Source organism: Rosa rugosa, chromosome 5, assembly GCF_958449725.1.
Source record: "Rosa rugosa chromosome 5, drRosRugo1.1, whole genome shotgun sequence".
Classification (NCBI taxonomy): Eukaryota; Viridiplantae; Streptophyta; class Magnoliopsida; order Rosales; family Rosaceae; genus Rosa; species Rosa rugosa.
The window spans coordinates 1,760,092-1,786,637 of NC_084824.1; the positions used below are offsets into that span (position 1 = coordinate 1,760,092).

At 38.2% G+C, this 26,546-nt stretch overlaps 3 protein-coding genes across 7 annotated transcripts; 1 reads left to right on the forward strand and 2 right to left on the reverse strand.

Annotated features, from left to right (window-relative positions):
- Window positions 1-3,713: 3,713 nt before the first annotated feature.
- On the reverse strand, window positions 3,714-4,634 carry LOC133709102 (uncharacterized). Its single transcript, XM_062134713.1, has one exon. The coding sequence runs from the start codon at window positions 4,632-4,634 to the stop codon at window positions 3,714-3,716; it is 921 nt and encodes a 306-aa protein (XP_061990697.1).
- Window positions 4,635-11,184: 6,550 nt separating this feature from the next.
- LOC133709073 (paired amphipathic helix protein Sin3-like 4) lies at window positions 11,185-19,892 on the forward strand. 5 transcript variants are annotated; one of them, XR_009846143.1, is made up of 26 exons: window positions 11,186-11,457; window positions 11,558-11,604; window positions 11,713-11,856; window positions 12,306-12,461; window positions 12,577-12,763; window positions 12,846-12,944; window positions 13,036-13,203; window positions 13,305-13,641; window positions 13,993-14,129; window positions 14,235-14,310; window positions 14,389-14,418; window positions 14,617-14,897; window positions 14,984-15,138; window positions 15,408-15,535; window positions 15,627-15,881; window positions 16,104-16,799; window positions 16,935-17,014; window positions 17,266-17,916; window positions 18,011-18,111; window positions 18,197-18,335; window positions 18,430-18,582; window positions 18,678-18,841; window positions 18,920-19,031; window positions 19,191-19,368; window positions 19,478-19,677; window positions 19,769-19,892. XR_009846143.1 is itself a non-coding variant. In XM_062134678.1 (25 exons), the coding sequence occupies exons 3-24, from the start codon at window positions 11,783-11,785 to the stop codon at window positions 19,335-19,337; spliced, it is 4,326 nt and encodes a 1,441-aa protein (XP_061990662.1). In that variant the 5' UTR covers window positions 11,186-11,457; window positions 11,558-11,604; window positions 11,713-11,782; the 3' UTR covers window positions 19,338-19,368; window positions 19,478-19,743. The 5 variants fall into 5 exon arrangements, 4 of the variants coding, with proteins under 4 accessions (XP_061990663.1, XP_061990665.1, XP_061990662.1 ...); XM_062134678.1 differs by lacking the exon at window positions 19,769-19,892 and having other exon boundaries at window positions 19,478-19,743; XM_062134680.1 differs by lacking the exon at window positions 19,769-19,892 and having other exon boundaries at window positions 13,305-13,569; window positions 19,478-19,743.
- Window positions 19,893-20,133: 241 nt separating this feature from the next.
- Window positions 20,134-25,156, reverse strand: LOC133709075 (DExH-box ATP-dependent RNA helicase DExH15 chloroplastic). Its single transcript, XM_062134682.1, has 8 exons — window positions 24,611-25,156; window positions 24,332-24,507; window positions 24,013-24,126; window positions 23,764-23,872; window positions 23,593-23,679; window positions 23,317-23,435; window positions 22,773-22,953; window positions 20,134-22,574 (listed from the first exon to the last, which is right to left on the reverse strand). The coding sequence occupies exons 1-8, from the start codon at window positions 25,115-25,117 to the stop codon at window positions 20,334-20,336; spliced, it is 3,534 nt and encodes a 1,177-aa protein (XP_061990666.1). The 5' UTR covers window positions 25,118-25,156; the 3' UTR covers window positions 20,134-20,333.
- Between the last annotated feature and the right edge of the window lie 1,390 nt (window positions 25,157-26,546).

Genomic DNA, 26,546 nt, shown 5'->3' on the forward strand with positions numbered 1-26,546 from the left:
TACATTTACATCTCTTTGTTTTTACCTTTTGTTATTCCCACGGCAATAATCTAATGTCATCGGTATACAAAGTAAAGGGGAAGAATAAAACTCCTATAACAATTTTTTTTTTCAGTCTATAAACCCCCGCAAAAAATTAATTATCATAAATACTTTTGGCCCCCACAAAGTAAAGTTATTGGTTCCGCCACTGGTCGTGCACAATGACGGATCCTTATTGGGGCCGGAATGGGACATAGCCCCCCAACAGCTATAATTTTTTTTTAATATATAGGATAGGTAGTACATTAATTGGTAGAAAAGTCAACAAATTTACATATGTGGTTGAGTTGGTAAGAGCCTCCAAGTGTGGAACCCCTACACCCGGATTCGAATCTCGCCGACGTTGATTGAAGTTAAATCTCAATCTATTCTTGGTGGTCAGGGGAGAGGAAGCGTTTTGACATGATCCTCCGGCACATATTAGTCTCTGGATCTATGAAGCCTTTGAGAAACCGTGTGATCTCGATAAAATAATAATAATAATAATAATAATACATTTACATCTCTTTGCTTTTACCTTTTGTTATTCCCACGGCAATAATCTAATGTCATCGGTATACAAAGTAAGGGGGAAGAATAAAACTCTTACAACAATTTTTTTTTTCAGTCTATAAACCCCCGCAAAAAATTAATTATCATAAATACTTTTGGCCCCCATAAAGTAAAGTTCTTGGTTCCGCCACTGGTCGTGCACAATGACGGATCCTTATTGGGGCCAGAATGGGTCATAGCCCCCCAACCGTTATAAAAAAATTTTAATATATAGGATAGGACGATAGGTAGTACATTAATTGGTAGAAAAGTCAACAAATTCCCCCCCCCCCCCCCCTCAAAATATGGGGTCCAATAACATTTACGTCTCTTTACTTTTTCCTTTTGCTATTCCCATTTATTAGTAGAAAAGTCAACAAATGTCATGAAAACGGTAAGCCCCCGCATCATTGGAGTCTAATAACATTTACATCTTTTTGCTATTCCCACGGCAATACTCTTGTAATCTGTATCTTTAGTTTTAATTTAATTGTAAATGCTAGTCTTTGTTCCTACAAAAATTAATGTCTTCAGTATACAAAGCAAATAGGAAGAATAAAACTCTTATGACATTTTTTTTTTTAGTCTATGAAACCCAAAAAAATTTAATTATTATAAATGCTTTTGGCCCCGGCAAAGTTAAGTTCTTGGTTCTGCCACTGGTCGTGCACAATGGCAGATTCTTATTGGGGCTGGAGTTGGCCATGGCCCCCTAACAACTATTAAATTTCTTTAATATATAAGATAAGTAGTACATTATTCGGTAGAAAAATCAACAAATTTACATATGTGGCCCTCCCAAACTGGGGTCCAATAACATTTATGGCACGTTTACTTACTTGGAATGGAAAATAATCATGAATCGGAGACAAGTGGAATGGGAGAAGAAAGGAATCGGTATTGATTCCGGAGGAATGATTCCTAAACTCATCTCCCCCCTTCGTAATCGAATTCCTGAGTATTCAGGAATCGATTCCTGATAAGGAGGTGGGACCTACATCCATTCCGATTCCTTCATGTGTTAGTAAACGCAGGATTTCTTTTACCCGGAATCATTCCGATTCATTTATGTGTTAGTAAACGCAGGAATGTTTTTACCCTGTAATCATTCCCTTTCCTTCCAAGTAAGTAAACGTGCCCTTACATTTCTTTGCTTTTGCATTTTGCTATTCCCACAATAATAATTTTTAATTTTAATTTAATAGTAAACGCTAGTCTTTGTTATTACAAAAATTAATGTCTTTGGTATACAAAGTAAAAGGGAAGAATAAAACTCTTATCACATTTTCTTTCAGTCTATAAACCCCTAAAAAAAATTAATTATTATAAATTTTTTTGGCTCCCGCAAAGTTAAGTTCTTGGTTCCGCCACTGATCGGTTGTAAAGTCGCAAACTCACAACCATACAGTACAAGCGTTCGATTGAATTACCTCTCTCATAAACCTTGAAATCCTGAATCATAGACAACAAAACACACTAAGCACATGAAATGAACCAGACTTCTAGAGTTGTACAATTTTGAAAATATGCCATCTATTTAGTAAATTTCAAAAGTTTAAGTTGCTAACATGTTTTGCAAAAAAAAAAGATGAATACAAATAAATACAATCTGCGATGAAGATTTCGAACTCAAAACCTCTTTCAAACAATTATAATGTTTAGTAATTAGACAACTGTGTGTGTGTAGCGTTTCCAAAGGCCAAAACTTAAGCTATTAAAATTGTTTATTGTGCCGCCCTAATGTACATTGAACTAACATTCAATGTGATATCGAGTAGGCTCGAAATTGGAATATTCAACTTTGTATATTTACTCATAAATAGTTTTATTTCTTCGATTTTGAAAACGGTGGGGCTATTGCCACCTTTCCATTTTTTTTTTTTTAAAAAGGGTTTGGAACCCAGCTCAACCCCACGCCCGGTTCCATTTATTATATTAATAGTAAAATTTTGCATCGGGGGGGGGACGTATCACCTAAACCCCGAGCTACAGATAAACAATGACAATAATCCTCATAGAGAACATCCTGAATAATAGCAGGTGTTTCCCCTAACCAAACATCATCAAATGAATCACTACTAGCAAGATGTGCAAGCCTATTTGCAACACCATTTGCTTCACGGTAAATATGTCGGATTCGGATGGCCACCTTTCCATTTTCTTAGTTTGCCCTACTAACGTTTGAATTATTGAAAGAGTATATTACCCAAGTGCAAAATGACTAATAAGTATACTAATTTACTAAAATCCAAATCCGTAAGGAAAACTAAATACATAAACAATTAATTAAATACAAAAGCTACTTAATTTTTCATTGGATAACACTAATCTTCATCTTCTCCACCCAAATATAAATTTTATTATTTTTGTTTTTTGTCTTTTTTTTCCCTCCTCATGGTCAATTCGTTAATCAATTCATTAATGTTAACTTCGTCAAAATATTTTCAATACCCTTCATGAACACATAAAGTAAAAATTTAAAAGACTAAAAAAAAATCATTCTCTTTTTCATTGCGCACAGTTGTTAACTTACTAATATTTTGATATAAATTGAAATAGACGAACATTGAAATTGAAAGAGAAAATAAAAATAATAGAAATAGATTAGATTATGATTTTGTAGGAAACTTTAATATATTTAGTTTTCTTATTGGTATAGATTAAATGAGATATTCATTAAAAAAAATCATTTTTTAATTGGATATATCATATAAGGATATCTATGGAAAAGAAATGGGTAAAATAAGTAAATTTAATATTGAAATTAAAATATAGGTTGTAATAAGCAAGTGGGTGAACAAAAAAAAAAAGTATGGTGGCAATTGCCGCACCCTTTTGGAAAAGTACGGATATGCTGTTGATAACAAAATAAGAGATATGTAAGAGTACTATGACGCCCAAGTTAAGAGTTTAACATGAAATGAGTTAGTTTCGTGTTTACAGTAGACAATACTTGGAGACTTATAATATTTTCGTATTCAGTGATTTTTTTTTTAAGGGTGAAATTTTATTGCCAAAGAGCATTAGCTCTCATAATTAAGTACAATCAGATATTAGAAGATCAGAGATATATGGGGGAGCTTGTGCATACCAAGCTTCCTTAACACCAGATTCGAAGCTTATACTAGCTAATCAATGGGTTACTCTATTGCACTTACGAGGCATAAATGTAAACCCGTCTGCAATAAGTTCTTGGCTTCTAGTATATCATCGATGATACAAGCAAACTCAGATTCGCCATTGTGAGCAATGTCTTGAATTGCTGCAAGACAATCTGATTCAATAATGACATGCTGCAGTTTCATTTGTACTGCAAGGTCCAGGCCTTCTCGTATAGCCATTAGTTCAACTTGTTTGGCAGAACACATATGAGGAATGGAGTGAGCAAAAGCTGCTACAAAGCAGCCATGAGGTCCACGTATAATGCCACCAATATCTCCATGTGACATCGACGGCAAGTAAGCACCATCCACATTAAGCTTGACAAAGTTCCCTTCAGCAGGCCTCCAACATTGTTTAACGTGGTTTCTCATATTATTCAAGGGAGCTCTGGCCTTGTGGAAGTCCTCCAACCAAGCCATGGCACCACACTGGAGCACTGCCGCAGGTTTGGATTTATTTTCCCATAAAGCCTCATTCCAGTTCTTCCATAGGGACCAAATAAGCATCAACAATTTTTCAAAAACGTGAGGCCTGAGTTGAAGCGCAACTTCTATCATCCATTCTTTAAATGGCATACTTAGCATCAGAGAAGTAGTTAAGTGAAAAGGAGCTGCAGAGAAGAGCTCCACAACAATCAGGCATTTAGTAAAGACATGTGAAATGGCCTCCAAAGGATGAGCACAGAGTAAGCATACTGGTTTGCCCTCATAACCTTTTGTGAGCAACCGGTCTCTTGTAGGCAACAGATTTTGACATGCTCTCCAAACACAAACATGCACTTTACCTGGAACTTTGGTTTTCCAAAGTCTATTCCATAGTTCTTTAAATGGATCCCCTGCAGAGGAGGTAGCCAGAACATGCCCTAATATCTGCTGCCGTGCAATCCAATAGGCAGTCATAACTGTGAAAAAGCCACGTTTTTCCAGTGCCCAAACCAGTTTATCAGGCCTAGTTCTTCTACTAAGAGGAATACTCAATATTTTCTCCGCAATGTCAGCTGGAAAAAGTGTGTTAACAGTGCCTGTATCCACGTACGCTCATGTGAATCAATAAGGTCAGAAACAATATGGAAAGAAGAGGCTTGCCTTGTTCTCTGGAGTTGAAAGTGTGAACAGTTTGGAATCCATTGATCATTCCAAATGCTCACATTTGATCCATCACCAATCCTCCACTAAACACCTTCTTTTAGAATAGGTCGCCCTTTAAGGATGCTACGCTAGGAGAAGGATGGAGTCTCTCCTAATTGTGCATTCCAAAAGTCACCATTTGGAAAATACCTAGCTTTAAACAGTTGTGTTACTAAGGAATTAGGGTTTGAAACTAGTCTCCAACCCTGTTTTGCTAGCATTGCTAGATTATAAGCATAGATGTTTTTAAAACTCATACCTCATTCTTGCTTGGTAAAACACAATTTTTCCCACCTATGCCAATGAATTTTCTTTTTTTGCATCAGTGTCTCCCCAGAAGAAAGATGCACATAACTGATGACGATCATCACACAATCCTTTTGGTAATAAGTAACAGTTTATGGCATACAAAGGCATTGTCTGAGCTACAACCTTAATGAGGATTTCCTTACCAGCAGTACTTAGAATCTTAGCTTTCCAATTCACCAATTTCTTTGTTAATTTCTCTTTGATGTATTGAAACTTGGCAGTTTTGGATTTGCCTACTCTCAAGGGCAGTCCCAGATATCTATCATGCTCCTCCACACGCTGCACACCTCAAGAATGGCTGCAAGTTCATGCTGCATCTCATTGGGTACATTTTTACTAAAAACGACACTACTCTTTTGAAGCTCTATCTTCTGTCCAGAAGCTTGTGCATAAGTATCAAGGATTGCTCTAATATGTAGACATTCCTGCATTGTAGCCTCTCCAAACAAGAAACTATCATCTGCAAAAAATAAGCGATGTAGAACAGGGGCTTGTGGACACATTTTCAAACCCTTAAGAAAACCAGAATCAACTGCTTGAGATAATAAAGCAAAGAGACCTTCTACACAGAGTATAAACAAATATATTCATAAAAAAACCCTAGCACCGTCATCCTCGAGCGCTGCCCTTATAGCCGGATTCCGTAACCGGTCATGCTATCCTAAAAAAACATTCTTGTTTGGAATTCTCGAGGTATTGTCTGCAATGAAATGCAACGAGCTCTCCTCAATATCGTGCAGTTGAAGAAACCAAGCCTTATCTTCCTAGCAGAAACCCTAGCTAGATCAAACCATATTGATGCCATAATGCATAAACTGGGCTTTACGGGTAATATCTGTTATGCCCATAAGGATGAGTCACAAGGATTGGCGATGTTTTGGAAAGATGAATTGAAGGTAGATTTACGCTCCTTATCTCCGCATCACATTGATGTGGAAGTGGGTGAACCGAGAAACCCTAAGTAGTTCAGGTTTACGGGGATCTATGGTTTTGCAGCTAGGGCTGATCGTGGCAAAACTTGGGCCTTGCTTCGGAGTTTAGCGGCTGAACATTATAACTTGCCTTGGCTTTTTGCTGGGGATTTCAACGAGATTCTTTGCTAGGCAGATAAATCTGGAGGGCCTCCTCGTGCAACAGCGCCAATGGCACAATTCCTGCAAGTGATAACTGATTGTGGCCTCTCTGATATTGGTTTTTTTGGAAGCCGCTTCACATGGTCTAACAAATTCACCAAGGAGCGTTTAGATAGAGGCTTGCAGTCTCAACCTTGGTGAGCTTTATTCCCCTACAGTCGGGTTATCACGCTCCATCCAAATGAGTCAGATCATTGCCCCATTTTGATCGAAGTCCGGGTTGAAAAAGGTGTGAGACGCAACAATGTTCAAAGATTTCAATTTGAGGAAATGTGGTATGGTGATGAAAGATGTAAGGATATCATTCAGCGTCATTGGGCTCAGCTAACTACTAGTAATGTTCTTAACCAAATGGGCCAGAAGATTGATACCATGGGCAAGCAACTTATGGCTTGGCACTCTACTGAGTTTCAGCAACAGAAAAATGAGATGCATGAACTGCAAGCTAAGATGAATGATATTATGAAGTTGCCTTTCTCGCGGAGCAACGCCTCCTGCATGTGCGCCACAACCAAATCCTTGCACAACAAGAGAAATATTAGAGGCAAAGATCTAGAGCAGTTTGATTGAAAGAGGGAAACCGGAACTCTGCTTTCTTCCATCACAAGGCTTCTAATAGAAGAAGTCATAACACTATTAAAGGTCTTCAGGATTCGAATAGTGAATGGAAGACCGATCCTGATGATGTGCACCTTTTGCTTTTGAATTATTACCAGACAATTTTTGCCACTGAAGGAGCTAATAAGGAGGCTATTTCAGAAATTTTCAGGGCTACTCCCATGAAGGTGACACCGGTTATGGATAGACACTTGCTAAAACCCTATTCTGATGATGAAATCAAAGATGCCTTGTTTCAAATGCACCCCTCCAAAAGTCCTAGACTGGATGGCACGACTCATTTTTTCTTCCAGAAGTATTGGAGCATTGTTGGTATGGATGTATGTGAGGCTATTCGTAACTTTCTACAACATGGTGATATTTGTTTGGAATCCAACTTTACACACTTGTGTCTCATCTCAAAAATTCCTAACCCCACTGATGCATCTCACTTTCGCCCTATAGCTCTTTACAATGTTATTTACAGAATTTTCTCTAAAGTAATAGCCAACAGGTTGAAGAGGTGGCTCCCGGAAATTATTTCCCCATTACAAAGTGCCTATGTCCTGGGAAGGCTACTGATAACACATTGATAGCTACTGAAGTTGAGCATTTTATGCACAAGTGAAGACATCAGGAGGAAGGTTTCTTCTCTCTCAAACTGGATATTAACAAGGCATATGATCATCTTGAATGACGCTTTCTGCATGCTATGTTGACCAAACTTGGCTTTGATTCATAATGGAAATATGGGCTGGGCTCCTTTTGCCAAGCTTTAAGAGTTTAAGATAGCATGTAGAAAAGGGTTGCTTCCAACGCATTTCCCCAAGGGTGTCCTAAAGTTTCTCCACCGAATTGTAGTGATGGTTATGAATTGTGTTCAATCTGTCACTTATGTTGTTCTTGTTAATGGGGAATAGACCACACGGATTACTCTCACTCGAGGTATAAAGCAAGGTGATCCACTTTCATATTCAATGATTATTAATGGGTGTTAGTTTTTTGTTATTGTTAATGGTTGTTAGTTGGAAGAATGGTTTTTATATGTTCTCTACTTCTTATTATTGTTAACTAGTCATTGGTCTTATCCACTTATTTAATCATATTTGAAGTTAGGGTTTGGTTAAAAAGGTGAGGGCTGACAAGTGATATTGTGTTTTTGCTTTGTTTAACTCACTATTACATGCATAAGTTTCCTGGGTAAAGCTATGGTATGTTAACATTTCTCATACATAAACTATTTTTACCACCTTAAGGACTCATGTTACCACTTTGAGGACTAATATTACTATTTTGAGGACTCATATGGTAAACTAAGAAAATTTACCACTTTAAGGACTCATGTTATCACTTTGAAGACTAATATTACTATTTTGAGGACTCATGTGGTAACTAAGAAACTTTACCACTTTAAGGACTCATGTTAGCACTTTGAGGATTAATATTACTATTTTGAGGACTCATTTTACCACTTTTAAGGCAATTGTATGCATGTCATACGTTAACACATTGTAGAATTTTCCAAGTTTCCTTTAGACTTTCGATCAAACACTCTATCTATATTTTCAAAATCCATCAAATGAAGCGTCGAAATGGGGAATAATTTCAGCGAACCAAAAATGGGGAATCTGAAAGAAAATGAAGAGATCAAATTGAGAGAATATTTGAAGTGCTCCCTTTTGTTGATTAAGAATCTGCAAGAGATGCATATAAACCCTAAATCCCAGGGTTTGTCGGGAAATTTAACGGGACTAGATGGAGGGATGGGTCATCTTCCATTTCTCTAAGCTAGTGCTTACATGTCAGCCATTATGTTCAGAAATGTAATTCCATGGAATTTAATAATCTCACATGGAAATTGCAACCCAATTTTCCACTAGTTTTGGCTCCATTTACAATTGGATTCAAATGTACTCAACATCTTTAGTTAGGTGGCGATACCACCGCCCCATAAAATTTTCCCACGTGTTTCACAACCTAATCAAAGATGGTGAGCAATTCATTCATTTCTCTCATCTGTCATATTGAACTAGTAGAGCACTAAGCTTGCAAAAACAAAACAGACTCGAATGGCATGTTTAATACTGAAGTATAAGTATACTTCTATTTCAAGGGGGATGCCTTTTTAAATGATATTATCTTAATTTGAAATTTTAAATTTGATTCCTTTTGTGTTAATATGTCATTCTCTATATAACTATATACTATGTTCTTAAATGACTCTTTTCTTTTATAGAAAAATAAGCTTAACGGTTCAGCCAACATTAAACGCAAAATTAAATACCATGTCAATCTTCTCTGTCATCCAGCGAAATTTTTCTTCAGAAATATGAAAATAGAATGTCATAAACCCTAATCATGGTATTGTTATATGTGTATTTTGTTAAGCTGTATACAAATCATATTGTTCTATGACCTTGTTTGTGAATATTCTTTTAGAAAGTTGTTGTCATTGATTGTCCTACAAAATATATCTTTTGAGTATCCACTTTTCTTTTTTGGTCTCGCATATTCACATTAAAACTCTACACAAAAATGTATTTTCACTTGCTTTTTCTAGATAGTATTAAAAACGTGGTATGGCACGTGATATATCACATAAGATGACAATGGAATGAGGTGTGGTCAAATTTTCCTCTTTAAACTTATATTTATGAAAATTTACGATTTTCGTACTTTCCAACGTGCTATACCTTTGTTCCCACTAAAATTTTCCATTTTTATTTCCACCATAGTTTCTAACGGTCAATTTCTTTGTTTGCGCCAAAATGTTCAGTTATCATCCCTACCGCATTTGCCAACGGTCAATATCTTTGTTTGCGCCAAAATGTTCCGTTATCATCCCTACCGCATTTGCCAACGGTCAATATCTTTGTTTGCCAACGGTTATTAAGTTTATAACTTTTCCGCCAAATGTTCTGTTGTCATCCGCGCCACATATTCTAACTGTTAATACCTTTTTTGCTCCAAAATTCTGTTATCATCCGCGCCACATTTTCTAACCGTTAGTGTCTTTTTTGCGCCAAACTTTTCTGTTGTCATTCCCGCCACATTTCTTAATTGCTAACTTTATTTAACAACAAAATATATCATATAGAAAGTTATATATATATAAACAACTTATTAAAGACGGAGTACTTGATCTATGATATGTCTTTATGTTTAGAAATTAACATTTGAATCCGAAACTTTATTCAACATAGAAAAATAATACTAAACCAATAGCTATTCACATAAAGTGCATTTAGGCCTTACTCAACTTTCTCCATTTTTTTGGTCCATATAGTAACAGACCATGCTATATATTGCCCATTAAAAAACCCACAAACAGAAAGAACAACCCCAAGGCATATGTAGCTAAGGAAAGCTCAATGAAGACAACCACAAGTGAGTTATAGAGATAGTGTCTTATGAAAGACAAAGGACCAATGCAGTTTCTAAATTAGTTCCACTGGTCCAACTACACAAACCACTTCCCAACAGGGCTCAAGTTCTTCTCTCTCTTTGTCCCCAAAAGCCTAACTCATCCACCACGTGACTATCCATGTCTCCTTTGGACCTCTCTTAATCCATGATCACTTTCTTGGGCTTCACCGAACACAACCTTTTCAATTGGGACTTCAACTACATAGTTGAGCTGACCTAGGATACTAGGCTCAAAAATGGCTTTGGAAGCCGAAGGGCCTTGGTTAAGCTTAAAAGCAAAGCATCCAAATAAGCCCATTACTTTATACCTCCAATTCTAGCCACATTCTTAGATAATCATCGGACAAAAATTGATTTCGAAGCTAAATCCCTCTCCCTAATCCACTGTTAGACGCAATTTCATCATCATAAACCATGATCTAACAACTCCCACATAGATCAAGAGCAACATAACCAATTACACCAAGTAACACATTTAAAAAAAAAAAAATGTACAAAAGGAAAAATCCACCAGCTTTGCCCTAACCCTAAATTGCCAAAAGACAAATGCTGAAATACACGCCTCAAATTTTACACATCACATCCACCACTTACCGGACTCAACCCCAATTTCGACCAATCTGACTCATATACCCCAACACAATTCCCACATTCACCGCCACGCCCTTTTTAATGTGGACAAAAACCCTAATTTACTTTCCCCTGGCAGCACTTAACCGCCTACAACAGGTAACTCTCTGCAGAGAAAATGTGACCGGGACACAACCGTAAATTCACTCCTCTCTCCCAAATTTCCCCTAGCCCAGTGTGTTTATATTTATAATCTTCCACATTATATAAACCACATTTTGTAAAACTCTCTCTCCCTCTCTCTCTCTCTCTCTCTCTCTTTCTCTGCGTTTTCTGTTTTGTTTTCTCTGGAGAGAAAGATAAAAGGGAAAAACGTAAGGTGAAAAGTTTTATAGTTTCCGCTTCTCCTTCTCTAATTTCATATTCCCTCCACCTTAGGTTTTTGCAGAGCTTCGAAGAAGAATCACATATATAATCTAAACCTATATACACCTTTTTTTTGCTTCCATTTCTTCGACTGAAGAAGACTTTGGCTATTCGACGACTCAACGATCCCCTCGGTAATTTACGCTTCTTGATTCTTCACTTTAATCTCTGAAGAATTTTCTCTTAGCATTGCTTTATCTCCAAGTAAAAATTCTCTTTTGCTTTTGTGGTTAGGATTTTGGTGATCTCTGCTCGGAGCTAAGGGATTAGAATTCTCGCTGGTATGGAGGTTTTGGAGGATTTTTTTTTTTTTTTTTTTTTTTTTTGCGCTGGATTTTTTTTTTTGTTAGATCTGCTTTGTGCTTGAATGAGCGAGTTGATTTTGGTAGGAATCGGTTTGGCTTTGAATCGGAGTTGGAAGCATGATTTGAGGTTCGAGAGGGGAAGAGTTTAACGGAGATGAAGAGGTCTCGTGACGACGGTTATACAAGCTCGCAAGTTAAACGGCCCATGGTTACCTCTCGAGGCGAGCCGTAAGAGTTTCTCAATTTTTGTTTTTGCTTTAATTTTGTTGTTGTTTGTGTTTATTTTGTTAATGAGAGTAAAATTTTGGTTTGATTCGACGAGATGAGTCTGTGCTTGGTGATTGACTGTTTCGGTATTTATTTCTTCGAAAAATTAAAATGTTTTATGACTTACTGTAGCTGTTAATCGAGTGTTGTATATGTTGGGAGATATCATTACTGCCTGAGAATTGGTGCTAGGTTAACTTGAAAATCTATGAATTCTTTTGATCAGATTTTTGTAAAGGTCTCTGAAGTTTCAGTCTGTCTTAGTTGTGGACTGAAGAGAAATCTGGTCATGTTTGCAGGCATTGCTTACCTGTTGTTATACTTTATAGGATAAATTTTAAGATGATGTACTGCAAGAGTTTGATAGTTTCACACATTGACTATTTTGTGATTATTTTTGGGTGGTGCAGCTCGGGGCAGCCGCAGATGATGACAGCAACAGCTTCCCAGAAACTAACAACCAATGATGCCTTATCATATCTAAAGGCGGTGAAGGAGATATTTGAAAACAACAAGGAAAAATACGAAGACTTTCTTGAAGTTATGAAAGACTTCAAAGCTCAGAGGTTAAGACAATCAATATGCTATTGTTAGTTTTTTACATTACTATCTAGATGCAGGGAGAGTTACATTTTCTCACATGACCTTATTATGTATTGATGTGTGCCGTCTTGATTGTAGAGTTGACACCTCGGGTGTGATACAGAGGGTAAAGGATTTATTTAAAGGGCATCGAGACCTAATATTAGGCTTCAATACCTTCTTGCCAAAGGGATATGAAATCACTCTCCCTCTCGATGACGAACAACCTCCTCAAAAGAAGCCCGTTGAATTTGAAGAAGCTATCAGTTTTGTCAACAAAATTAAGGTGGGAACATTATTTCATGGCTTAATTTGAGGTTACAGGTTCACTTTGAAGTTTTTTGACCTGATGAATTTCTTACCTGCAGACTCGATTTCAACATGATGATCATGTTTATAAATCCTTTTTGGACATTTTGAATATGTACAGAAAGGAAAACAAGTCCATCTCTGAAGTTTACCAGGAGGTGTGTTTTAGTGCTTCTTTTGTATAAGAATTTTCTTTAGTTGGTCTTTTCATGCACTCATGTTTTGTGAAATTCATCTTACTTATTTCAGGTCTCAGCACTTTTTCAAGACCACCCAGACTTACTTGTGGAGTTTACTCACTTTTTACCTGATACTTCAGCAACAGCCTCCACCCAGTTTGCTCCATCTCAAAGAAACTCAATGCTTCGTGATAGGAGCTCTGCCATGCCCCCTATGAGGCAAATGCATGTTGATAAGGTTTATTTCTACTTTGTGCTTAACATTCTCATGTCCATTTTTTCTCTCTGTCATACCTGCATCAATTTGTTTTTAACATATGCTACATGTGCTGTTGCCAGAAAGAAAGGCCTATGGGTTCTTACCCTGAGCATGATCTCAGTGTTGACCGTCCTGATCTGGACCATGATAGAGCTCTGATGAAAGCTGAGAAAGAGCAAAGGAGGCGTGGTGAAAAAGAAAAGGAGAGGAGAGAAGACAGAGAAAGACGAGATGATAGGGATTTTGACCATGATGACAGTAGGGACTTCAACATGCAGCGTTTTCCACACAAACGGAAATCCACTCGTAGGGGTGAAGACTTGGCTACTGACCAATTGCATCAAGGTGGGGAAGACGATGAAAACCTTGGAGCACATCTCATTTCATCTTCTTATGATGATAAAAATTCTGCAAAAAGTGAGAATTGTGATGTTTTTGAACTAGTTTACATTGCCGCGTTGAGAATGCGTTTTCTGCCATAATTAACAAATTAATGCATTAAAGCCATCTATCTATCAAGAAAGCTCCTCTCTGTCCTCTTTCTGTATAACATGGTGTAAATGCCCTCATACCCTGGATTGCTGAGCATTACTGTGTGTGTAAGTTGAGATTTAGTGTCAGTATCAAGTGTAGTATCAGTTGTCTCTACTCTTCTTTTTATACTTGACCACTTAATTATGACCTTTTTTCTGAATGGTTGAATTTATGTCTGTTGGGCTTGTTCTTGTTTTTCCAATAGCTTCATGTACTTATTGCATGGCATGGCAGGTATATATGGCTCGGAGAGTGCCTTCTGTGAGAAGGTGAAGGAGAAGTTACGAAATCCTGATGATTATCAGGAGTTTTTGAAGTGCCTCCATATTTATAGCAAGGAAATTATTACCCGGGCTGAATTGCAGTCATTGGTAAGACATATGCATATAATATCAAATTAAGTGTTCCTATCTCCTTTAAAATTTTTTTTTTTTCAAAGTACAGTCACTAACTTGTAGAGATCTTCGCTCATGTAGGTGGGTGATTTACTTGGAAAATATCCGGATCTTATGGATGGGTTCAATGAATTTTTGTCATGTTGTGAGAAGAAAGGTGAAGGTCTAATCTTTTCTTTTACCTGCTTTATCTACTGTGTGATTAAACGGTATCTAATTGAGTCCTGTCCTGCAGATGGGTTCCTTGCTGGTGTCATGAGTAAAAGTACGTAAAATGTTTTGTTCCCTTTTTGTTATATATATAAGTTAGATCATTCTCTTACTAGATCACATGGGCTCCGACTGCACAACTTAATTCTTGTTTTGGGTGGTTAACTTATTCTGAGTATTTTTAATTGCATTTTGATTTCTGGATGTAATCTTGATTCTTGCAAATCATCACTAAATTGTAAATTCATCACAGAATCTTTGTGGAATGAAGGCAATCTACCAAGACCAGTGAAGGTAGAGGATAAGGAGAAAGATCGAGATCGTGAAAGGGATGATGTGGTTAGAGATAGAGAGCGTGAAAACCGAGAAAGGGATAGACCTGATAGAAATGGTGCCTTTGGAAATAAAGAAATTGGAGGCCAGAAGATCTCTATATTTTCCGGCAAGGACAAATATTTGGCAAAACCTATTAATGAGCTTGACCTCTCTAATTGTGAGCGTTGCACTCCGAGCTATCGTCTTCTGCCAAAGAATGTACGTGTTGCTTTTTTTTTAACACACACTTATCTTTACATTAAGGACTGTTTGACGTTTTACTGATATTTGTAAGTGTCATGCAGTATCCAATACCTTCTGCTAGCCAAAGAACAGAACTTGGGTCTGAAGTACTAAATGATCATTGGGTGTCTGTTACTTCTGGAAGCGAGGATTATTCTTTTAAACACATGCGCAAAAACCAGTATGAAGAAAGCCTGTTTCGGTGTGAAGATGATAGGTTCGTCTCAAATTTTATTATTTATGTTTGTTATCACTTATTTATTTCTTTATTTGGTTCATTTTCCTTTCCTTTTTCTGTTGTCATTTTTGGCTTAAATTCTGAAACCTATATTTTCTTTCTGAGACTTCTATTTGAGATGTCATAAGTTTGTGCATGTGGTTTATTTCCACCTTTTTTTCCCCCTTCTCTCTATTGCAGTACCAATTGCCTGGAAAGAATTTCCAATTCTTGTTTATATAGTAATCTATCGTATGTTTTTTTCTCAGGTTTGAATTAGATATGCTGTTAGAGTCTGTGAATGTAACGACCAAGCGTGTGGAAGAACTATTAGAGAAGATCAACAACAATACCATTAAGACTGAGAGTCCAATCCGTGTAGAAGAATACTTCACAGGTTTTTTTGATTAACTGATTTGAGGAATACCTATTTGCATTTGTGATCTGGTTTCAATTGCTGATTGTCCTTTTCTTTTCCGTTCGTTTAGCTCTGAATCTAAGGTGCGTTGAGCGATTATATGGTGACCACGGGCTTGATGTAATGGATGTGTTGAGGAAAAATGCTCCACTAGCTTTGCCTGTTATATTAACGCGCTTGAAGCAAAAGCAAGAAGAGTGGGCAAGGTGTCGCTCTGATTTTAACAAAGTCTGGGCTGATATATATGCCAAGAACTATCACAAGTCACTTGATCATCGTAGCTTCTACTTCAAGCAACAGGACTCAAAGAGCTTAAGCACCAAAGGTAACTACTGCAAATGTGATACTCTGCAATGTGTACAGATAGTGATAGTTGAGTCTCTTGTTTTATAGCACGGCTCCCTATTAATTAAGCAGGATTGGTTTTCCATTTCTGTTTAGAATATTGAAAAGCTACCGTCTTCCAGTGGTTTGCAATTGCTCTTTCCACTTGTAAAAATTAATTCTTGCTTCCTCTTCCTCCGTGGATGGGGTCAAATTTTTGCAGCCTTGTTGGCAGAGATTAAAGAGATGAGTGAGAAGAAGCGGAAGGAAGATGATGTTCTTCTTGCTATTGCTGCTGGAAATAGACGTCCTATTATTCCAAATTTGGAATTCGAGTACCCTGATCCGGACATCCATGAAGATCTGTATCAACTCATCAAATATTCTTGTGGAGAAGTTTGCACAACCGAGCAATTGGACAAAGTTATGAAGATATGGACAACCTTCCTTGAGCCAGTGCTTGGTGTTCCTCCTCGGCCTCAGGTTGCAGAGGATACTGAAGATGTTGTGAAGGCAAAAACTCATGCTGGCAAAAATGGTGCTGTGAGTGGGGGAGAGAGTGATGATAATCCTGATGGTGGGGCTACTGTGACAAATTCTAAACAGTTAAATTCATCGAGAAATGGAGACGAAAGCATTCAACCTGAACAATCAAGCTCTGCAAGAGCTTGGACAGTAAATGGAGCTAATGGGCTCAAAGAAGAAAGTTCTCATGACATTGATCGTGCTACATGTAAAGGTGATACTTTCTGCAATACCTCTCAACAAGGTAAAGTGCAAAGTAATGCATCTACAGCCGATGAAATGTCTGGAGTTAGCAAACAAGACAATTTTAATGAACGATTAGTCAATTCTAATGTATCACTTGCTACTGGCTTGGAGCAAAGCAATGGAAGAACTAATGTGGAAAACTCATCAGGTTTGCAGAATGTTTGAAATTACTGAATATTTCACTACCCTCTCGCCATACTCACTGTTTCTGTTTTGTTTCTTATTATTACCCTTTTGTTTATGAATTAATTTCTGATATATATATATTTTTTTTTGTTGCAAGGTCTTAGTCCTACTCCTTCCAGACCTGGAAATTGCACTGTTGAGGGTGGGCTTGAGTTACCTTCACGGTCTTCACCAGAGGTATGATTAACAGTGTGGTAATACTCCTTGTGTTTGGATAGGCCTGGTTTATATTAGTTTATGGGGTGTTGCCGCTGGTACTAATGGTGAATCTAATTTAGAATACCAGAACAATAGTTTGACTTGTGATGTTGAAATGGCTTTTAAAACATATTTAACTCTGGAGGGTGGCTTTGATTTTGGTACAGACATTTATGAACATTCAAGTAAATATATGCTCAAGATTTTTTATGTTTCTATTGATCTCACAGGGTGGTGATTCTACTAGACCAGTAATATCCTCAAATGGAGCAACCACAGAAGCCACGAAAGGTCACAGATATGTGGAAGAGTCGGTTAGACACTTCAAGATTGAAAGAGAAGAAGGTGAAATATCTCCAAATGGAGATTTTGAGGAGGATAATTTTGCAAACTATAGAGAAGCCGGTTCAGAGGCTGTTCAAAAACCAAAGGATGGTGTTTCCAGCAGGCAACTTAAAGGCAGGCATGGGGAAGAAGAAATATGTGGTGGAGATGCAGGTGGAGAAAATGAGGCTGACGCTGATGATGAAGGTGAGGAAAGTGCTCATAGATCATCAGAGGATAGTGAGAATGCTTCCGAGAATGGCGATGTCTCTGGAAGTGAATCTGGTGAAGGAGAGGAATGTTCTCGAGAAGAGCGTGAGGAAGATGGGGACCATGATGAGCATGATACTAAGGCCGAAAGTGAAGGTGAAGCTGAAGGGACGGCCGACGCCCATGATGTTGAAGGAGATGGAACTTCTTTACCGCACTCAGAACGTTTTCTACTTTCTGTGAAGCCTCTTGCAAAACATGTTCTTCCAGCTTTACATGACAAGGACAAGGACTCAAGGATTTTCTATGGAAACGATTCTTTCTATGTACTTTTTAGGCTTCACCAAGTAAGGGTCATTTGAACACACACACACAGTAGGTATTTTGCATATGAGTATTTAATTGGAGAACTAACTATCCTATTTTTCTCTAATTTGACAGACACTATATGAGAGAATACAATCAGCAAAGATTAACTCGTCATCAGCGGAGAAGAAGTGGCGGGCATCAAATGATACAAGCACTTCTGATTCGTATGCTAGGTAGGGCTTTGGTCTCCTTTACCTAGTTTTCAGCAACTTTGAAGTCATTAGTATATATTTCCTGAATCTTTATGATGTGGTACAGATTCATGAATGCCCTTTACAATTTACTTGACGGTTCTTCTGACAATACAAAATTTGAGGATGATTGTCGAGCTATCATTGGGACTCAGTCATATCTTCTTTTCACATTAGACAAGCTGATCTACAAGCTTGTTAAACAGGTGAGTTTGTTTTCTTAACCTTCTAGTCCTTCAAGTTACTTTCTATTCTCCCTTCTTTGACCCTGAATCTTCTGCTATATGTACTTGTTTTCAGCTTCAAACAGTCGCCAGTGACGAGATGGATAATAAACTTGTCCAACTATATGCATTTGAAAAATCAAGAAAACCAGGAAGATTTGTGGATGTAGTTTATCATGAAAATGCTCGTGTTCTTCTTCACGATGAGAACATTTATCGCATAGAATGTGTATGTCTTTAATCACTTTGACATTTATATATAAATTAGGATTATAGAAGTCCAACTGTGTCCTTCATACGTTATCATGATTTGTTTCTTTGCAGTTCTCTTTGCCAACCCGGGTGTCTATTCAGCTTATGGATTATGGGAATGATAAGCCTGAAATGACTGCTGTTTCAATGGACCCTAATTTTTCTGCTTATCTGCACAATGATTTTCTCACTGTTCTTCCTGACAAAAGAGAGAAGTCTGGGATCTTCTTGAAGAGGTATTTTGTCTGTTTTTAAGCATGTCAAGTTTTGGAAGTTGAGTGGTCATGATTAATAATACCAGCTCATGTTTACAGGAACAAACGCAAATATGCGAGTTGTGATGATTTGTCTGCTATTTGTCAGGCCATGGAAGGACTTAAAGTCGCCAATGGTCTGGAGTGTAAGATAGCTTGTCATTCATCCAAGGTACTTCATTTACTACTATGTTTCTGACCAGTAGTGTGTTGTAGGTGCTCGTTCGGATTAACTTTTGCATTAATTGGAGCATTAGGTGTATGTTCTTTCTATTGGTTTACATATCTGATTTTCTGCTTCTGTTAATCCATTTGATTTTATATGTTGTAGGTATCATATGTTTTAGATACAGAAGACTTTTTGTTTCGGACAAAAAGGAGAAAAAAAACTTCAAACAGTTCCTGCCATAACCAGGCTAGGTCTTCTAGTGGTTCAAGTAGAGTAGAGCGGTTTCACCAGTTGCTCTCTGGCTCATGATATGCCTTCTTTTGACCGTCAAGTATATATGGTATGCCTTCTTTTGACCGTCAAGTAAATATGTCACCATGTGTATAAAATGCTGAGCTTCTTTAGTGGAAGGCTCTAACTGTGTGATACATGTTCTTTTGGTTCTCCAGTAGCATTTTCAACGCATTGTATGCACCAGCGCTGGAGATTTGGAAAAATTGACGCGCTGTGAGCGAAAGAAGCTTGTGGAATTACTTTGTATCCTCATATTTCCGCCTCTCCGACCAAATAAAGAAATGAGAGAGGGAGATATGGCTCGAAAGTAGTATACTTTGAGTTGGCACTTTGAGCCGCATTCTTGTAAATAGAGGTAATTTGTGTTGTAAACTACAGATACATTGCTCATTTAATTCATCAATTTTTTTGGTTAATCTTATTTATAGTTCTTATGTATTTTACAGTTCTTGTATGTATCGGTCATCAAAATGGCCTGCTGGCTGATATGCCTGCCTTGAAAAGGTCGAACAGCCACTGTTACGGACCTCAATTGTTTAAACTGTTTTAAAAGGGTTTTTTTTTTCATCATATTATTATTTTATTTTATTTTTAATGGAGCCCTGGCCAGATTTTAAAATCTCGGCCAATATCCTCATGGTTGATGGGAGCCCTAGTCAGATTGAAGTATATGACATCCTGTTATTCAAAAAAATTCCAGTTTATAAGTCGGTAAATGAAGGATGACGGAAGAAAATTATGGTGTTTTTGCTGGTGTAGGAACGGTTTTGCATAAAAGTGCATACCGTTGCAAGTAGAAGTCAGAACTTTTTATCCTCGGAAAACAGACTTTTGGTGCTCTTCATTGGACACCCTCTTTTGATGCGCTCTTAAATAGCACACGTTTGCTTCATCTTGGCATGCCTAACACAACTTTTGGGATGGCCAATTGGCCATTAAATAGAGGCAGAATGATATTTTATGAACTGTTGGTTTACAAATTGATATTCTTTTGTTAGAATATAATGTGATTCAACCAGCTAACTCACTTATCGGAGGGCGGTCCATGATATTTGACGCCATCTTTGCGTTGCTCTGCAAGACGGGGTCAATATCAGGCAATTTGGGGATTTGCACCAGCAGATCAATAGTTCGCCGTAGAAGGCGGGCTAAATCTCCCTCGTCCATTGCACAATCCATCATGATTTCCCTCCAAGTCAACCCAGAAACCCAGGCTTCAACCATACCTGCAAACTGGGTATCCAAATAGCAAGGCTTGTTTACCCCATGCTTTTCCTGAAGCTGTAAAAAAGTGCTTCTTTGATCATCCAAGAAGCTCACCACGTCAATTACTGTACTTGAAGGTTCGTATATGTAGCTGTTATTTTTCCACGGACGAATTTTGATCCCTTCAGATACTAAACTCGCGCACACAGCAGCAAGTTCTGTAGGCTTTAAACTTAGTAAGATCTTATTTCGAAGAACCATGGCAAGCCACAGTTCGTTTTCTCCTCGAATGGCGGCTGCAGTTTCACCAAGTGGAAATATGGTATGAGTGTTAATATCTAATGCCCGAGTTTCATGTATAACATTGCTGATCTGCAAGAACTCTTTCCAACCAGATGGTTCAATCTGCTCTATTCGATTGGTCAGACGTCTTGATCTACCCTTCAAGCGCTTGATCTTCTCCTCTGTAAAGTTGGCCATGTCAATGATCTTCTTGTATTCTCTGAAGCCTTGTGTACGCGATATCTTTTTCTTCAGACGTGAAACTTTACTTCTTTGTTCTTTATAACGCCCTACAGCATGATTATATGCTTCTGACTTGAGTAAAAGCTCATCATGTTCAGAAAGACTATTCAAGACTGGAACATTCAAACTCCAAGACCATGTCTCAAGAGATCCTTCCATGCCCCAAAAACCACCAAGATCAGACTCCGCAAGCTTCTCCCACTTCATTTCCGTCTTGTCAAGAAGCGTGCTCATTATTTCCCGAGGCAAAGCATCTCCTTGAGCTAAAGCAACATTTGGAAAGCCTGTCTTATAAATTGTTTTGATCCACTTTTCTGTAAATAGGTACCAAGAATTGTCAGAGCCAAGAGCCGCATAATATGATGGTTCAAAAACTGAAGTTGGTTCAGACTCTGCTGCTACTGCATTTAGTGCAAAAGAATCGTCCACAGAAACCATGTTCTTAAGCTTTGAGCAACTGAGCAACTCAACCTTCCCCAAATAAACAGCCGGGATGGAGTGTTGAACTCCGTCAGAATCTTTATACTGCAAGCACAAAAAGGGCAAGTGCCCATTTTCACACTCCTTTAATAAGGGTCGTAGTGAAGAAAGCTTCTGAGATTCCATTCTTTTTCGAAGTTCAGTCCTTAGGCGTTTCTCTGCCCTTAATTCTTCCTGTAGATCAGCAATCTCCTTGTATGCTGGTCCAGACAAGAGCTTCCTGCTTTTTCTGTCGATGGCATCATCGCTAATTTCCAAAGTCAGCATCTCTATTTCTTTCTCAATTCTAGCAAGCTCCTCTTTTGCAGCAAGCATAACATTGCTGCCAACATAGTTTCCAAAACTTTGCTCAACTAGCTTTCTAGCTTCGTCCAAAGTTCGCCCAGATTGGGAGGCTGTTGTATCATCTGATTCACTTGATCTACGAGTGACTTTTGAACCGGCAAGAAGATTTAGCACCATTCCATATGAAGCAGTAAACTGTGATACCAGAGGTTCAAGTCCAGCAAAAAGAACCTTGCAACCCGCTTCAGCACCCTCGTAAGGATTTTGAATAAGCACTACATGACCCCTTTCATCTGTGCCTCTACGTCCAGCACGCCCAGCCATTTGAAGTAGTTCATTTGAGCTCAATAGGGTACGTCCACTGTCACTCCTTTTGCTGAGGGATGCAATAATGGCTGTCCTAGCAGGCATATTGATTCCAGCAGCAAGTGTTTCTGTAGCAAATACAACCTTAACAAGACCACGCTGAAACAGCTCTTCTATGAATGATTTCCATAAAGGTAGGCAGCCAGCATGATGGGCAGCAACCCCTCGGAGTAACCCCTTCACTGCACTCTCCCTGATAGCATCCGGATACTTAATGCGGAACCTCTTCAACGCTAATTCAACCTCACTTGCTTCACAGTCATCTAAAAGTTTGCAATCTTGAATGTACTGAACAGCAGCATCACAACCTTTCCTGCTAAAAATAAACCATACTGCTGGTAGCATATCCCTAGCCTTAAGGTGCCATAATGTATCAGTAACTTGAGGCACCTAAAAGAAAGAGACAAACAAGACAGCATGATCAGATTGATTGGTCAATTATTATGGAAACATTGATATCATAGGTAGGTAATAACAAACCCTAACTAATCAGTGTTCCACTGTTCCCCAAGGGAGGAAAAAAAAAAAAAAAAAAAAAAATTTCCTGTGATGTGTCTGTGTCTGAAAAGATTGATGCAGAAATCATACTTGTGAACGGTATATTAAGTTGATGTCATTCTTTGAAAGTGGTCGTCTAGACATGTTACCAGTACTGTCATCATAGCTCGTCTCACTAGCCCGTCTTCTTGAACTCCTCCTTCTAGATCCATCATCTTTATTAGATTTTGTTGCAGCAGCACTAAGTTGCAGATAATTGACTGACAACCTCCTGTTCCATTTAAAGAAAAAGTTAATATCATTTGATGTTCCCCTTATTTTCAAAGGAAAGAACTACAGGGAAATAAATTCAGTACAAACAATTATTTCAAATGAAAACAATCGAGAAGCTAATGTTGGTACAGTATCTAATCATCGTTAATTGCAGGTTAAACCTTTATAATTTTCATCATGAATATTTGGCAGAATAACCAGGTGAAGCTTAACCATGTAAATAAGATCAAACTATTGGCTTCAACCATTTTGATTTTCTTTTATGACAGCAGATTAGAACCACTAGTCAAATGTGCACGTAGAAACTGCAAGCATTATAGAAAAAAAAAAAACAAAAACAAAAAAGGAAAAAGAAAATTACCTATTCATGTGTTTTCCTGTCTTATCAAGAAGTGGTAATAAAGAAGTCTTTGTCGAGAAATGCCAAGTCAGTGGTACTGGACGCTTTGTTGAAGTTACCAATTCAGTTTTACCATGAATCTGGAAACAGGATGGAGGGAAAATTCAATTAACTCTGATAAGTCCTCACAATCAAATGTAAAGAAAAACGTAAAACTGGACAAATAAGGAAAAAACGAAGTGACCATGTTTCACAGTTTTCAGTCAATGTAGATTAAATCTTGTAAGACCTAAGTACCTGACCAATCCAACCAGCCAATTCATCTGGATTAGCAACTGTTGCGGACAAACATATGAGTTGAACCTCTTTTGGGGAATAAATAACCTGAAATATTTCAAACATGATATTACTACTGTGATAACATTATTGGCAGGAAAAAACAGTATGCAGGCAACAAAATGCACTTACAATTTCTTCCCACACTGTACCCCGAGATATGTCACTTAAATAATGAACTTCATCCAAGACTATTACATCCACATGAAAAAGTGAGTCCCGAACAGAAGACATTCCAACGCTGCACTAAGAAACTAAGATTAATTTTTCCTTTACTCCAACAACAAACTCAGTCGCTGAATTGGAAAGTTAACATCATGAACATCTACATTACTGCCGCAGGGACGGATTAAAAAGTTGTTGTGCAAAACCTAAATATACCTCTGATACAACATGTTGCGCAAAATCTCTGTGGTCATAATCAAAACCTGAGCATCTTTGTTTACTGCCGAATCTCCCGTGAGAAGACCAACATTATTTTCACCGAAAGTTTCACTGAAATCACAAAACGAATCAGCTAATTCAATTTAGCTACTGACTTATAAGTACATCACCTACATTGCCAAACCACTAAGTCATAAAAGAGCAACTACTTTCATTTCAAAAAAAAAAAAGAGCAACTACTTTAAAACTACATTACTTCAACAAGAAATCTTCACATTCTTTTCTTCACAGAATAACATAAGACTCACTCACATACCGAAATTCGCGAAACTTCTGATTCGATAAGGCCTTAAGCGGAGTTGTGTAGAACAATCTTCTTCCCTTGGCTACGGTTGCTACAGCAGCAGCTTCTGCTATCAAAGTCTTTCCGCTACTCGTCGGCGCAGACACAACTACTGATGAGCCTCTCAGGAATGCTTGTATAGCTAATCTCTATCCAAAAGTAACCAATAGATTCGTAACTCAAAACCGGTACATGATAAACCATTTTGATACGTAAAATCGGAAAATGTGTGTAGTACAAATCAAAGCACACCTGAAATTTATCGATTCGGAAATCGTAGATAGAGGCGAGAGCGCCGTCGTCAATCATTTCCTCGCCGAACTGTTTCACATCTTCGCAGAGCTTCTCCACTCTCTGCCACCGGAACTCCTCGTCGCGAATCGCCGGCGGCTCTGCGTCGGCCATGGAGTCCTCCGTTTCAATTTCATCGTCGCTTTGTTCCAGCCCCTCCGACATATCGCCGGAAATGTCATCGTACTCATCGGCCGCGACGTCTTCGTCGTCGTCCTCTTCGAACTCGTCTTCCTCCTCATCGTCGTCGGCGTCGGAGAGCTGAGATTTGGCAGGGAAGGCGGAGCTTGGGGACTGGACAGTGACTCGGAATCGGAGTAGATTTTGAGTGTGTGGAAATTTGGGGGAAGAGAAGGCTAGGGTTTGGGTGAGGTGGTGAAGTAAGGGATGAGGAGGTGAGGGTTTGAGAGAGAGGAGGCGCGTGAAGAAGGTGTGAGAGGGTGAGGAGAGGATAGAGAATGTGTCCATGGCGGGAGAGATTTTTGGGCAAAATCTGCGAAGTCAGTATTTATCGTTGCGATATTTTTAGATTGGATATCCGCTGCCACGTCGTCGTTTTCTGTCTCGTTTTCTTCATACGGCTGCCGTATACGACTATTCAGTATTCACTAATAAATGGGCCTCAAGCTCTATGGGTCTCATTACTATGTGACAATGTGAGTGTCTGAAATAATGGGCCGGCCGTATGATAGAATTTCTCTTGTAAGTACTTGGACTACTCCCTTCAACACATGATTTCCTAAGATCTCAAGGAAAAAAGGATATGCAAAGATTTAGGAGAGTACCTCTCCTAACTGCTCGGAGAATCAAAGGAATTAAAAGGCAGATCACATGAAGATAAAGATCTCGAGATACATATCATTTTGTGCATGATCCTAAATTGATATGCATTGATTTTAATTGATCTTAAAAATCTATTTTCGGATACATATCCGATTATGTGTTCAAAACAGTTTTAAATACCTTTCCATGTCTATCTCAATCGATGTTTAAGATGATTGATTTGAGGGGGAGTCCTTGTCTTCTATAAAAGGTTTTGAAACTGCATTGTGGACGTAGAGTTTTCTGATTGAGATTTTTTTAATTGTGCTGCATAGTCTGCACTAACTGTTTTACAAAACTCTCATTGTTTGTTTAATTGATTGATCATACTGCATGTTCACTGCATTCATCACTTACATATGTGATTGAGATCAGTGAGGCTTCAAGGCAAGATTGAATCTGAAGACGTGTCCAGATTTCTTCATCTATACATAGTGTTTCATCATTGTTTAGAATAGGTCTTTTACAGTTGTGAACAAGTTAGCATTGTTGCTAGTCAATGTAGTTGTGTTGAATATCACTACTTGTGATCTGTAACGATTTGATTCATATTGGATTTGACTATCGTGTTGGCTACGTTAAAAGCCACGCAGTGAAGTTTCCTCAGTGGAGAGGTTTACACTGCGTAAGCAATTGCTTGTGTTTTCTTTCACTTGTACTAATTGATCATCTAATTTCAATTATTGTTCCATCTGGTGTTTTCAATTGGTATCAAAGCGGGTTCTAGAACTCTCTAGAGATCCCAGGAAAGATGGAACATTCACGTGATAGGGCTGCTGGGGGATCTATAAATAGTCCTCCATGGTTCGAAGGTGGATGTGAAAAATATACTCAATGGAAGATTTACATGAAGTCATACCTCTATGCTCAAGATGAACACGTGTGGAACATCGTAGAAAATGGCTGGAATGTGCCTATGGCAAAAGCAAAAGAAGAAGGCTCTTCCACTGCCACTCCCAAACCAAGGAAGGACTGGACTGAGGAAGAAGTTCGTGACTTGCAAGCAGATTTCAAGGCTAAGAACAGCATCTTCACAGCCCTATTGGAGCGAGAAAAACTGAGGATAAGTCATTGT

Excerpts from the sequence above, each read along its gene's own strand:
- LOC133709102 (XM_062134713.1), bottom strand. The coding sequence starts at position 4,634 with ATGACTGCCTATTGGATTGCACGGCAGCAGATATTAGGGCATGTTCTG.
- LOC133709073 (XM_062134678.1), top strand. The coding sequence starts at position 11,783 with ATGAAGAGGTCTCGTGACGACGGTTATACAAGCTCGCAAGTTAAACGG. Across the intron at positions 13,642-13,992 it reads TGATAAAAATTCTGCAAAAA|GTATATATGGCTCGGAGAGT; the intron begins GTGAGAATTGTG and ends ATGGCATGGCAG. Across the intron at positions 18,112-18,196 it reads ACTTCTGATTCGTATGCTAG|ATTCATGAATGCCCTTTACA; the intron begins GTAGGGCTTTGG and ends GATGTGGTACAG.
- LOC133709075 (XM_062134682.1), bottom strand. The coding sequence starts at position 25,117 with ATGGACACATTCTCTATCCTCTCCTCACCCTCTCACACCTTCTTCACG. Across the intron at positions 23,680-23,763 it reads GTACAGTGTGGGAAGAAATT|GTTATTTATTCCCCAAAAGA; the intron begins GTAAGTGCATTT and ends GAAATATTTCAG. Across the intron at positions 23,436-23,592 it reads TGGCTGGTTGGATTGGTCAG|ATTCATGGTAAAACTGAATT; the intron begins GTACTTAGGTCT and ends TCCTGTTTCCAG.